The sequence below is a fragment of the Colletotrichum lupini genome, chromosome 2, assembly GCF_023278565.1.
Source record: "Colletotrichum lupini chromosome 2, complete sequence".
Taxonomy (NCBI): Eukaryota; Fungi; Ascomycota; class Sordariomycetes; order Glomerellales; family Glomerellaceae; genus Colletotrichum; species Colletotrichum lupini.
The window spans coordinates 1,335,231-1,349,329 of record NC_064675.1 but is presented as its reverse complement, the minus strand read 5'-3'; the positions used below and the strand labels follow the sequence as shown (position 1 = coordinate 1,349,329).

At 52.2% G+C, this 14,099-nt stretch overlaps 3 protein-coding genes across 3 annotated transcripts; all 3 read right to left on the bottom strand.

Moving 5' to 3' along the window:
* Positions 1-2,426: 2,426 nt before the first annotated feature.
* Positions 2,427-3,177, bottom strand: CLUP02_02769 (uncharacterized protein; the record flags this gene model as incomplete). The annotated part of the gene is made up of 2 exons (XM_049281798.1): positions 2,427-2,821; positions 2,958-3,177. The coding sequence occupies 2 exons, from the start codon at positions 3,175-3,177 to the stop codon at positions 2,427-2,429; spliced, it is 615 nt and encodes a 204-aa protein (XP_049138941.1).
* Positions 3,178-3,315: 138 nt separating this feature from the next.
* On the bottom strand, positions 3,316-8,788 carry CLUP02_02768 (TfdA family Taurine catabolism dioxygenase TauD; the record flags this gene model as incomplete). Its single annotated transcript, XM_049281797.1, has 15 exons — positions 3,316-3,543; positions 3,600-3,711; positions 3,946-4,528; positions 4,623-4,846; positions 5,073-5,180; positions 5,228-6,076; positions 6,167-6,359; positions 6,437-6,628; positions 6,693-6,820; positions 6,887-6,931; positions 7,014-7,059; positions 7,168-7,229; positions 7,289-7,381; positions 7,485-8,371; positions 8,471-8,788. The coding sequence occupies 15 exons, from the start codon at positions 8,786-8,788 to the stop codon at positions 3,316-3,318; spliced, it is 4,068 nt and encodes a 1,355-aa protein (XP_049138940.1).
* Positions 8,789-10,040: 1,252 nt separating this feature from the next.
* Positions 10,041-13,468, bottom strand: CLUP02_02767 (uncharacterized protein; the record flags this gene model as incomplete). The annotated part of the gene is made up of 7 exons (XM_049281796.1): positions 10,041-10,295; positions 10,375-10,815; positions 10,865-11,186; positions 11,272-11,486; positions 11,544-11,717; positions 11,778-13,311; positions 13,428-13,468. 7 exons carry the CDS (start codon positions 13,466-13,468, stop codon positions 10,041-10,043), a joined length of 2,982 nt encoding a protein of 993 aa, XP_049138939.1.
* Positions 13,469-14,099: the final 631 nt, after the last annotated feature.

The window sequence follows — 14,099 nt, the reverse complement described above, 5'->3', positions numbered from 1 at the left end:
TAAAAGGAGTAGGGCGAGAAGATTAACCTTATTAATCCGAACGTAACTAATATTAAAAAGTAGTATAAAGTTAAGCTCGCGCGAGGGGTATATATTATAAATATTTATTAGCCTAAGGCGACTTTTAACTACGCTAAGGTAATATAAGCTATAAATCTAACCGAACGAGACGTTAAGGTATTTAATAAGTAGCTTAAGTAGTAATAAACGAATCTTAGTCGAGGTCTTATTTACTACCCGATCGACTTTATAATTAGTAAGCTTTACGTCTTTATTAATAAGTTATTTACGAATAATAACGACCTTATTTCGTAATTAGGGTATATTATTATCCTAGTTAACGAGAGTATAGGCGAGAGCGAATTTATTATATATAGTAATATAATCTACTACTCGTTAACTAAAAATAAGTAAATAACAAGAAGTATATTAATATCGGAGGTTTATAATATAGTTAATAGTATTAACCTCTCTTACGTAATTTTAATAACTCTAAAAAAGATTACTAATCGAATTAGCTTTTTATTTATTCTAATAGTTATTTATACCGATTCTTACTCGCTATATAAATACCTTATTAAATTAAGAATAACAAAGGAAAAGAGGCTTATAATTAATATTATAGCCCTTAGGTAATCGTACGAAAGGCACGAGATATTTAAAATCCGTTAGATTAATAATAAAAATAACTTTATAAATACTTTTATAAAAGTAGTACTAAATAAGGGATTAGAGTAATTTATAAGTAATAAAAAAGTTATTATATAAATAGAGGGATAGGTTATATAAAAAGAATAAAGAAAAAGAAAAAAAAGAGACGACTTAATAAACGGGCCCGAGGTCGAATTATATTTTTAATTATAGCGGTTAAATTAATAAAAAAAAGAGAAAGTTAGTATCGGATTAGAAGTCTAATTCGACTATAGTATATAGCCGACTACGTAGGGGCTAATTAGGGGCCCTATTTACGATTATTATAGCTAGCCTAACCTACGGTTAGAACCTCCTTTTTACACCTACTACGTAGATATTCATATAGTTCAATTAATCTCTTCGTCAACTACGGTTCGAACCAACTATCCTGTAATAGGGATACCAACAGTTTCGCAACAACCAAGCATGTGAGTTCGGGTAAGCGTGTTATAGAGGAATTCCGTCGCTGCTTAGAGAGATTGCAAGCAGGCTGTCACCTCTCACCACCTCATATGCATCCGACTGGACCATTCGGAGATGGCTAAACCCCGCATCGTGAGCCTCCTTACCCGCGCAACAGGGCGAGCGCTACAAACGAGGCAACATCAGCACGACCCAATGACAGTCGGAATCACGATGTGTAACATACCATCACATGTCGTGATTCTTGAGCCACTGAGCCCCCTTGTGCCGAGAAGAGGAGATCGCCTGGGGAATGAAACATGAGAAAGGCTGAGGTCCTGCCTCGTGACCACCATCGTGAGAAAGCCTCGTTTGTGATACGTGGAATGCGGCTGTATCCCCGAATGGGGTAATCTGTCATACATGAGCCTATTTACCCCAGAATCGTAATGGGTGCGCCACCTCGGATGCATGGAAGACATGACGAACCTTGTCTCACCACACCATACAAGTTCACGATCGGTCTGAACCGGCACAGCCTCAGAGCCACACGCCACACAGCCTTGGCAATGATCACCAAGTTATCCTCAACGCCACTGGCCGCTCCGTGGCTGGAGACAAGTCTAGATTTCACGCGGAATAGCTAGCCGTCCGCCTCATTCAAGTAATCAAATTGCCAAAACACCAAAAAGCAAAAGAGTTCACCCCCCCGGTGGCGAATGGGGGCTACATCTCTGGTGCTCAAGCTGGGACTCGAACCTAGATCCTAGCGTAGGCTAAGCCAGTTGAACAGGCTCGCCCGTAACCATCCCGCCAAACGGCAGTTTGACCTGACCTCACAGGCCTGTGAGGCGCCTGCTGCCGTTGGTGACAGGAATGGACCTGACGGGGTATATGAAGGCCTGGCATCAGTCTCGAGGCAGGTGTGAAAGATGCGGGACCAGGACGCGCCTTCTCCTTCTAGGTTCTCGGCGTTGGCATCTCCATGAATCATCGGGATGTACCTTGGTTTCATGCCTACCTCATTCCACAGTCACGACGGCTCGGTTCACGCGAGGTCGATGTAGCATAGCAGCAGGACTTGAGTCCTCGAACACTAGGGAAGATGGAACTTTTCACACAAAGCAAGCGACTTGGAAATTTCTTCTCCAACCAGCCATTTCATATCTGAAAGGGGTATCACCGCGTATGTATCACGCCAAAACCCAAAGACTGTTTCCTCGCTGAGGAGACAGACACCACCTGGCCCAAAAACAACATCCCGTCGTAGCCCAAACGCCTTCCACCCCAAAAGCTGACCAGAGAAACAAATCCGAGCAATTATTCCAAAGCTATCCCTCCCCGAAGTAGAACATTTCATTCTTCCGCTTACGAAAGTGATACCACATTCGGACCCCATCCAGCTTGATCTGGTGGCCCGGCTGAAACGAGACCTCGGCCCACGCGCGCCTGTTGGACGTCATGTAGCCAGGATACTCGACCATGGCCTCTTCGGGTTCGTAGCAGTAGTACGTGATCTCCAAGGGCTCTGAGAAACGAACGGTGGGCTTGGTAATGGTGTAGTTGCTCACGGGGACGTCCGCGTCTTTGCTGTTGCTCCTGGCAAGCTCTGCCTCGACGATCTCTGCGTGAACTCGGTCTCTGTATGCTGTCATCTGTCCCCTGTGGTGATATTTGCGAAAAAACTTTTTCACAAAGCCGATTTCTTCGTGCCAGGAGCCTTTGTCTGTGAAAGGGAAAGCGCAATTAGTCAACAGCCTTTTGATTCATGCAGCGAAACAAGTGGAGGATGGACAAAGTGAATGAGGCGTGCAGAAGAGCAAAAGCAGGGAAAGACGACTAAGGAATAGGAAGCAACAAACAGAAGTAGCCAGGGGAATCACTGCCAAGGTACTTGTGATTCGGGTCGGTTGACTTGTTCTTGAGGCAAGACCGCTTCGGCTTAGGTGCGGAAGACGACGATGATACGCTGCCGCCGCCGCCGCTGCCCCATTTGAACTCGACCAGCTCCATCGTGGGATCCGTTGCGAGCTCCAATGGGGGCGCTGTCGTTACTTCGATGATGACGGGATTCATGTTCATCTTCCAGTTACCTTCCTTTCACCTCTGTGGAGGAGCAGAAGCTGCAGGAAGGGTTCAGTGATCCCAAAAAGCAAAAAGCAAAAATGTCGGCAGGCCCAATAGCTGTACGATGCTGGTAGAGAAAAAATGATCAACTCGCTATTTGCCGTGTTTGGCGATCAAGGTAGCAAAGCTTGCGGAAAAGGTATTGTATTGGGTGGGAAAGTGAATGGTAAGGTGCGGCGGGAGAAGTTGCGACGGCAAGTTGGAATTTTTGGGAGAGGGATGGAGGATGTGAAAGAAGGTGGGCCCAAAAGGTGAGGCTGAAGAGTCGTCGGGTGGTGAATTATTTTGGGAAGGTGAAGTTGAGAAATTTCCTGTCTCTGTCTTCCCTCTTTGTTGGCAATTGCATGGTCGACGGAAGTTGCCCTCCTCTCTCTCACCTGGTGTAAGACAAAGGCAGGTGCGATGGGGACTTGGGATAAACTTTGTATTTGGTATGGTTGTGAATTCTCAATGCACTTGATTATTGCTTTGAGCAGACTTGGTATAGATCTTCATCCTGAGTCCTGGCATCTTTTTTCTCACCACGATGTTTGGGAGTCATTGTATCCAAAATATTTTCCTGGAGATACAAATTTCTCTTTCAATTCGTCTCTGTGGTAGTAAATTGGAAGGAGGAAGGGTTGTATTGGATACTAAGGAAGACAGATTATGTGGCCACCTTCTTCTTCTGTTTTGGATAATGGCGTCGCATGTGAGCCTCCCAAACCCTCCACCACCTCTCACTGCAAGCCCAATGCCTCATAATCGACGGTTGCAAGTACACCCTCGACTGTCCAGTCGTGTGGGTCAAGTTCATCGGGCTTGGCCTGCTCGTCTTCCTCGTCCTGTTCGTGTTCCTCGACTTGCTCGTTTACCTCGGGCCGTCCATCAGCCTCGACTTGCTCATCAGCCTTGGCTCGTTCATCCCCAGTGCAAGGTCTATCCAGGACAGGCATCTGAACAATCAAGTCAACAAGATACTTTGACTCCTCCTCCCTCTCCCTCTTCTCCTTCTCCTCTTTACTCTCGATGGTAGGTAGTAAGAGAGTCTTCCACATCTTCCTGTCATCCTCAGGGGTGAACACCCGATGCTGGAAGTAATCGCCGTGGTGATTTTCCTTGGCAATCTTCCGCTGTCTATGACACTGCAGATACTCGTGTCGCTGAGCGAGATCCATAAGTTTCTCGTAATTGGGGTGTCTCTCTACCGCGGGTTGCGGCTTCCATATGCCCCTGCCTGAGAGGAAAGCCTTGATGGCCATCCAGAGGTTAGATGCCATGATGTAGATCCCGAGTAGCTTGAGGAACAGGGGCGAAGGCTCTCGATCTGCAGGAGCGTCCGTGTTTGTGGCGGTATTCGCGGGAGTATCAACAGAGGCACCGAGAGCGAGAGGGCTACTACTCGTCGACATAGTGGACACGCTTCTTTGTAGAGAGTGTTTTGATCGTTATGAGCGAGTTGAGCAGTATCTCGATGGTGATGACGAGGCTGCAGAGGAAGGCGATATCCCAGACGACGGACATTAGCGGCGGATGAGGATGAACAAGTATTCGGTGGCAGGTGGTCTTTGCTGTTGCGGAAGTTTTGTTTATTCTGCAATGAATATTCGAAAAGCTAGAGTCGATGATGAATGGACGTTGTTTTCTGAAGAATGAAATGTTAGTTGTTATTCACAATACATTCTCTCCCTCCCCAGTCTCTTCAACCCGAGAGTCCAAGCGAGGAACAGGTGATCACATACAATTCTTTTTGCCGATCGATTTACGCTGCTCTACTCTAGGAGACAGTTGCGGCATCCGGCATTTTATACCCGTCTAGCCCTCTATTCGGAAATAGGTCGATGCTAGACCATCAAGGCATGGTAGCTGACTTGTACGAACCTTGGTCTCTCAGAACCTTGCTGCCATCTCCGATCAAACACCAAAAACAAAAGTCACGATGGATGCCAAGGTTGAACATGAAAGGGTATTGTGATTTTCTGTAAAACTCTAAAAACTTCATCATTAGACATCAAGAACCGTTTACATGCCAGAGTACGCGTTGAGCGCCAACTGGCCACCCAAGTGCGCGTACAAGACATTGCTACCCGCAGCAATCTCTTCATTCTTGATGAGCTGCATCATACCCGCCAAACTCTTGCCCTCATACACAGGGTCCGTGATGAAACCCTCCGTGCTGGCGCCAAACTTGATGGCGTCAATGGTGACCTGGTCGGGAATACCGTAGACACCGCCGTGGAACCGGTCATCCAGAATGATATCCGCCTCGGTGATATCGCCCTCCTCGAGACCAATCTTGGCCCCCGTGTTCTTGGCGATACGCAGCACCTGGTCAAACGTCTGCTTCACCGTCGCAGAGGCATCAATACCGATAACCTTGCGCTTCTTGCCGCCCAACTTCTCCGCAAGCTTGAATCCCGCAACCATACCAGCCATGGTCGAGCCCGTCACCGCACACACGATAACCGTATCGAAGAACACGCCCAACTCCTTCTCCTGCGCCTGCACCTCGAAAGCCCAGCGCGCGAAGCCCAGGCCGCCGAGGGGGTGGTCTGATGCGCCGGCGGGGATGTAGTACGGCTTGCGTCCAGCGGCGAGGAGTTCTTCTTTCAGGTTGGCGAGGGTGTTCTTGTGCTCGATGCCAAAGGTGGAGGGGTCGAGGCGGACGTCGGCGCCCATGAGGCGCGAGAGCTGGAGGTTGCCGACCTTGTCGTAGACGGGGTCGGTCCAGTCTACCCACTTCTCCTGGACGAGGGCGGCCTTGAGGCCGAGCTTTGCGGCGACGGCGGTGACTTGGCGGGTGTGGTTTGATTGTACGCCGCCGATGGAGACGAGGGTGTCGCAGCCTTGGGCGAGGGCGTCTGAGGCGAGGTATCTGGGGTGTGTTAGTTTGGTCCTCTGGTATGATTCATCATGCCTTCATCAGGGTGCCATGATGAACTGGAGGCGGGAGAGGAGGACTCACTCAAGCTTGCGGGTCTTGTTACCGCCGTAGGCCAGACCAGAGTTGCAGTCCTCGCGCTTGGCGTAGACGTTGACCTTTCCGCCGAGGGCGGCGGAGATGCGGGGGAGGGGCTCGATGGGCGAGGGGCCAAAGAGGAAGTTCTCGCGAGGGATGCTCGCAAAGGGCTCGGGGAGGACTGCCGCCATCTTGGGTTCTTTGATGTGGTGTTGAGTGATGTAAATAAGTCTACTTGGAAAGGATGGGGTATCAAGTGGCGAAAAGAAGCAATACTGAGCGAGGAATACGATACAAGAGAGACATTGGGAAGGAACGCGAGGACAGGGCTCGTCTTTAATAACAGAGTCGTTGTATGTGTAGTGTGTCGAGGAGCGACGTCGGATGGGATGAGGCCAAGAGGTGGGCTTGACTCGGGTGGGCGCAACGCGGGCGGGTGGATAAGGGGGACGGTGCACCACCTGCTATCTGCAACGGGATCGTGGGGCAATTTGGCGATAAGAGATGATGATTGCGCTTGATTTGGGTGTACTTGGGTCGATTGAGACGAATGTTATCAAATCATTCTTGTTTGAGGTAAATGAATGAGTGTAAGCTTCGATGACTTGCTCAGTTGAAGCCGGGCTCACTCTCACGATGAGTTTCTCACATCGCGGGAAGCTATGCATGAGCAGTGAGAAAGGAGTGAGACGGAAGCTGCCCCTCCATCCGTGGCGTTTGGGGGACCTCTCTCCCCTGCGATGAAGACGATTGCCCCGCGGCGGGGTCATTCTTAGGTCGCAGTGAGTGACAGGACATGAAAGAACCCCGCCATCAGTGAGCGGAAAACTGCCGGGAAACTCGGGCAACGCACATTCCGCGGAAAACTTCGCCAAACTTCGCCGGACGCACCGCGGTCGCTCATCTCTCATTTCTTCACGTACAATCTCTCTTACAGCATAGCAATCACACCATTTCCCGCTGGATAGGTTGGGCGTTCCGGGAAACTGCTCATCTCAGTCTCTCACATGCGGCATATTCAATCTCACTAGTCATAGTGAGTGTGTATGCGCGGTCACGACTCCAATCACTGCAGTGGGAGACGACTCACTTTATGATGGTGATCTCATTTTGGTTCTAATATTTTACTTTTTTTCATTCATGTTGGCAGAGTCCTGTCTCCCGAGAATCTCTATCCAGGCTTTCCGCGAATCTCTCATGAAGCAGTCCATGACCGTCTGTCTCGTCACAGATGCTACACCAAGTATTTTCTCTCATCCTCATAAGCGCTCTAAATACAATTTTCACAAAAAATGCTAACCAACCTCACCAGAACAAACTCTACTCCGCATCCAACGGCGCGCGCGGAGGCACATTGTTCACCTGGATACCACCCCTCTTCAACTCCTTACTATCAGGGAAAGGCAGCACCCATCCGCCCTCGCTCTCGGGCGTCGAAAGCCACAACCGCAACAGGTGCCGGCGCGGCGCCGGGTGGGGGTGGTCCGTATACGCCGTCCGCGCGTGGAGCAGGTGCGCGTTGCTCAGGAACTGGATATCGCCCACCTCGAGAATCATGTGCAGCGCCAGCTTCTGGCACGTATCCTCGAGCGTCTTGAGCGCGTGCAGCTGCTCCTCGCTCAGCGGCGGGATCACGCCCTTGTCGGAGAAGCGCGTCAGCGAGCGCACGTAGTAGGGGTCCCATTTGCAGTAGACGCGGCGCTGCCCTCCGTTCTCGATGTAGAACACCGGCTGGCGCGTCCACTCCTCCTGGCCCTCGGAGACTTCGCCCTTGCGGTCAAAGTACCAGATCGGCTTGGTCAGGGTCTCCGCGACGTCCGGGTGGGAGCGCTGGAGCTCGTTCCAGACGGCGTGAATGCTGACGAGGTCGCTCTCGCCGCCCTCGGCGGAGCGCTGGACGCAGAGGAGGCCGACCAGGTCGCCGTCGTCGGCGTGGAAGAACTGGCGAGCGGTGGTGCGGTAGATGCGGACCTTATCGATCTGGGTCGGGTCGTCGCCGACGTCCTTGACGTGGCCCAGGACGTGGCCGCGGCCGTTTTGGGAGACAAAGTAGCCGAGGTAGGTGCCGAGGCCCATGTAGCCGACGGCGGTCTTGTGCGGGCCCCATTCGTTGGCGGGGAAGCCCTTGAAGAGGACGAAGCCTTTGCCGTCGATGAGGTCTTTGCGGAGGTTGGTGAGGCGCTTGCCTAGTGTTGGCAGGGGGAAGTTGGACTGTTGGTGGTAGTGTTAGTGCACTGTCATCTGGGTACGGGCTGAAGTCGTTCGAGTGAATCTCTTCATCTCTCCTTCGAGAAATAAAGCCAGACGTACCTTGGAGATACCCGTCAGAGGGGTGTTGCTGGCGATAAAGGCGTCAGAGGTGCGGCCGAGCTCCTCAACCTCCTCTGGGTTGAAGCGGTGCGTCCACTTCTCAGGCTGCTGCTCAAACTCCTCCTTGTGCCAGACCGTGGGGCCTGAGATTTCCTTGGGGAACTCGGCGTAGGGCTTGAGAGCGTCGTAGAGGGGGTTGTGCTGTCCTGAAGTGCGGATGCCGTCGGGGAAGATGTTTCTGGGAGCATCGTCGTTCTTGCCCTTCCAGGGGCCCTGAGAGGGCTGGACGGGCTCGTCAATGAGAGCACCTGGGGCCATTGTGATGAAGATTTAGGGGGTATCAATTGAGAGAAATGAAAATGTGTTGAGGCGAGGTATCGAAATGAGGTCTTAAAATGAGGGGAAGTGGCAGATGAGACGGACTTATATCACAAAGACTGAAATTGGAGAAGGGGCAAAAGATTCTGCAACGGGGAGAGAAAGGTTTTATCTGATCTACCCCTCATTACATCTAGTACTCACTCACTGCTACTTTGCCTTACTCACTATCAATAATTACTACAATCGTAAAACCATCTGGCCGGGTTGATGGTGTCGAGCTCTCATCAACAGATTGCGTGCTTGGGCCCCCCCATATCGCAATGGCCGTCCGATGACGCGAGACACTCCTGCTGTGGGGCCCGCCGATCGGGGGTTCAACTTCCATCAACATGGACGACAACGTGGGACCCCGCGCCCCAAAACCTCCGGGCCTTTGACTGCCGACCGCTTGGAACCGGGACGCATTGTGTCTTTCCAGTGTAGCTGTTCTTCAAAACAAACTTTTCCTTCTCCGCTGTCATACCCTTGCTCTCCTCTTTAACCGACATTTTCTCTCTCGATTGCGTGATTGTCTCTTCTCTCGAGTACTTCCTAGACAATCAGGAGTCAGGACTGGTTTCCGGCTGCTCCCGCAGGAACCGACAACGGCGGCGTGGTTCACTGGCTCTCAGTTGACCCCTCTTCCTCTCCTCCGCCAACCTGGTAGAGTTTCGGTAACTTTGACGATGCGGCGCTGAAAGTTCCGACGACTTGGAGACGACCCCAACACACCATCTTCCTCTGGCCCCTAGTTCGAGTTGCGTTATCACACCCCGGTGCGAAATGCAACGGTTTGATGATCGTATCCCTGTCGATTCTTTTGCCCATCATGATGACACACGTGCGGGTTCGCGCATGTTAGGGGGATTTACAGATTGGAAGTGCGGTTAATGAGCCCAATTCGCTCTTAAGGACGGCAAGCCATGTAAGCATTGATGATCATTGAGGCTTTGTCTAGAAGTCTATTCATTCTACTGCTAAGCGGTTATATCTAAATGCCAAGGAGCACTATTATAAACATATCTTCCGGCACTGTACATGCCACAACCTCTCGACTTACGTTTATCCAAGAATCAACCTCATATCCACCCGAAACCGGAGATGAGGAGGACATAGCTCGACCCATAATGAACCCATCTTCACGAGCCGCATCGTACAAGCAGAATACTCGATCGCTCGCAACATCAAGACCCCCTGAGTTCTTGACCAATCATGAATAGCCCTCAAACTCATCAATGACGCTCCGAGGCTTCGTAAACGTCCCAAGAGGCACATATTCCAGCCCATCCATTCCGAACCCCTTGGGTCCGCCAATCTCGATGCCCCGCGCCGTGGAAGTCCACTTGTCCGACGCCGTGATGCCGAGCACCACCACAAGGAGACCGTAGCGGTACTCTTGCGTGCCGAGGGCCTCGCCGTTCTGCGCGTCGAGGACGCAGACTAGATCTGGGACGATTGCGAGGATCTGTTTGAGTGCGAGATGTGTCAGTTACGTACTCTTCACTTTCCTCTCGTGATAGGAATGGGGAGTTGTCGGGACTCACATCTTCCTTCCCACTGGCATCAACTTTCTTCGCAAGAATATTCTCATTCTTAAACGGTACAACAAACCTCTCAACCGCCCCATCACCATCGTTCCTGCCGTCAGTATGCCCCTCAATGATAACCTCCCCATAGGCGTGCCCCATCCTTGTAATCCTCTCGACGCCCACAACCTTGCCCCTGAACAGCACCCTCGCCGACTCCTGCCCGCCAACCACGTCCACAACGGCCTCGGCGACTGTGTCGATGGCATTCGTACACCGCGCTATCGCTACGGCGCGACCAATCCGCCAGGAGAGCGAGACGGTGTTCTCGACGACCCAGGACTTGGTATCGCGGCCGCTGACGGGGCCCTTTGCGCAGCCTACGTGAGAGCCCATTTGCGAGAGGGCGGCGCGGAAGGCGCGTTCTGCGTCGAGTTCTGTGCGGGCTTTTGTCATGAGCTATTGTTCGTCATCCACAGGTCAGTAAAGGGTGTCATCTTCATCACACGTGGACTTGTGAGAAATCGCGAAGGATGCTCGGCAGAATGGGGGACGAGAGAAGAAGAGACTGTACCATGATTCTGCCGTTCCCGTCTGATATACACGACGGAATCATCGTCGCTTTCTTTTCGAAGACTACTGGCGTAGTTTGGTGGGAGATGGGATACGCGCGACCCATCCAGTCGCCGTCCACTGTCGGGATATCGAGGTTTGTACTGGCGCCGAGGATGAGGCCCTGCAGGCCGTTGCCACCTCCAATCTCGAGGGATATCACGGCCGTAGGCTTCGTTTTGAGGGATGAGTAGAGTTCTCTCTGCGACTCCATGATTCTACGAAACATAAGCATTAGAATTCGAAGTATTCCATCTTCAAAGGAAAATCGTGCAGATGAGGGAGACCCACTCATCCCCATACGGCTTCTCAATGGATACCTGCGGCGACCCCTTTCCGCCGCCACAGGCCACAATATCGTCGTCCTTGAGGTCAAAAGAGGAGATGATCTTGACGGTGGCGCCTGCGCGCATCATTTCGCGGAGGCGGAGCATGTGCTGGTAGGGGGAGCCGCCGCCTCCTGTGCCGAGGATGTAGCAGCCTGTCGTGATCCAGTCGAGGTCTGTTTCGGAGAGATGCTATTGGCGGTTGAGGACCCTTGGCTTGTAGCCTTCAATGTAGTCTTTTGTGTAGACCAAGGGTTGCGGTGATGGGATTTCCTCGCTTCGAGGCGGTGCCGGTGGTCTAGGGATTTCTTCGTCGTAGTTCTCGGTGTCGTCTGGGATCGTGGTTGTGTCCAGTGACGCTGTTCTGGAAAAGTCGAAATCTCCTACGGCTTTGATGTTGATTCGCGACGTGTTTGCAATATACTGCCAATAAAACATCCTGTCAGCTTTCATCATCATACTCGTCATGTCACAGAAACATACCTGCAATGGAAAACTTTCCACCTCAGCAATAGTCACACTCTCCCTCAAAGCACCATTCTCAACAGCCCGATTAACAGCCCTCCGCGACAACGCCTCCACAACTTCAGACACAGTCTTCATCTCAGTACTCTCAATTGCGTCCACGACACCACTAACCCTTGCCGTCGCAGCCCCAATTGCATTCGCACTCTCAGACCACGCAGGTTTTATAACCCTACTCGCTCCCTTCAACTCATCCGGCGCAATAACCGCACCCCCGCCGACGAGAACGACGAGTATGTCCTCGGGCGAGGTCTTCATCGTGTCCACGATCCGCTCCAGCATCGTCTTCACCTGGGCCTCGAACGCCGATAAGTCATCAGCGAGGCCGTTCACACCTTCAACGAGAGACCGGTCTCCGATATCAACGGTGTCTGGATCTGCGAGTACAGTATAATCCGTAGCCGTCGCAACATCGCCGCCGAAAACGAGAGCCTTTGTTTGGATTTGATATCCCACACTCTGTGGCCCGATCATCATCTCGCCGGTGCGCTCGTCTTTCTTGACGATAGATCCGCCGCCGAGACCGATGCTCTTGACGTCCGGGTACGAGAAGTTCGTCCGCACCCCCGCGATCTCGCTGTAGGCTGCCGCCTGCCTGGGGAACCCGTTGGCCAGTAACAAACCCACGTCCGTCGTTGTCCCGCCGATATCGACAACCATCATCGGGCCCGCCCCCTCCTTCTCTCCCTCCAAATTCCTCGTGAGGAACGCCGCACCGCGCATGCTATTCGTCGGTCCGCTGGAGAATGTCCTGATGGGCAACCACGCCGCCGCCGCAGCCGGCAGGATGGTCCCGTCGTTCTGCGTCACGAAGACGGGGCAGGTGAGGCCTAGCTGCGTAACGGCATCCTGGAAGGAGCGGATGGTTCGTCTAGCAAATGGAAGGATGGAAGCATTGAGAATAGCCGCGTTCTCACGCTCAAGGAACCCGATATTCGCCACATCCTTTGACATCACCACATCAGCTCCGGGATAAACATCACGAATAATCTCCGCCGCCCTCTCTTCTTGTCTGTACACGACGTCAATGGGACTGAAAACCCCCACGACGACAACACTCCTAATTCCCTTGGCGCGGATAACCTTCACCTCGCGCCGCACGGCATCTTCATCGAGCTCCGCAATCAAGTCACCGTCAATCTCCAGTCCGCCGTCCACCAGAGAGCGGTGGGCGCAGATGATGTTGCGCAAGGCGGGAGGCCAGTCGACGCCGGCGGGGATGGTTGCGGAGAAGGGACCGCAGAGGCGGATGACGGCGACGGGGGCGAGGCGAGAGGCGTCTTGTTCTACTACGGCGTTGATAAAGTGCGTTGTGCCGATGGTGACGCTTGCGATACGGGAGGGGGGAATACTGGAGGTTGAGAACATGTGCGAGATTGCGGTTGTGATGCCGGTGCTTGGGTTGGGTGTTGTCGGGGTCTTTTGGGTGGCGAGGATGCCGAGGGAAGGGGAGGATGAGGTTGGATCGAGGATGACGCCATCTGTGTTTGTTCTGTTTGTTTTTGTTAGAAGTGAGTTGATGGTTTGGAGGTGGGAGTTTGGGGTTGGTGATATGAAGTTTGTCAACGCAGAGGTGAGGGGAGGCGAGGTGAGAGGGGCGTTACTCACCCGCCGACGTCGACGCCTATCCTCAAGGTAGGGACTGTCATTTTTGTGGATGAGCTGGTGATGTTGGACTTGCTTCCCTAATGCTTGGAGGTTCAGATAATTTGCATTGCATGCAAAGAGAACTGTCTGTAGGGAGGGTGGTACGAGGTCCTGTAGTGAGGGTATTTGCGATAATGATAGCAGGTGAGATGCAAGACATACAACTGAAGTATCGCACCTTCTCCGACGCGGTGCCGGCATCGGGGTAGAGACCGATGTTTCAACCCCGGATTCCGAGATAGTGGACCCCACTTCACCAACCTCACCTAACGGCGTCAATCCTATCAGGTACCAATGTGAAGGACTACTAGGTAAGGGAAGCTACTTACACAATTGGAAATTTCTACCCTTGAGTTCAACACTGTCATTGGATTGGAATACTGGCAGACGAGTGAGTCCGAGACGATCGACCACCATTTCTTATCACCCAGCATGTCACCAGCGGGGAACGGTCCATTGCTCCGCATCCTTATCATCGGCATCGAGGACCAGGTTGGCCGGGAAGGGGGGGGGGTTACATCAAGACCGCTTTGAGAGCTGACAAGCTCGCGGGCACGTCGTCCGACGCTCGTAAAGTTGCCGACGTATGTCCTCTTTTCAGAAATAAAGAGGGCACGGGAATGGGGGCAAATG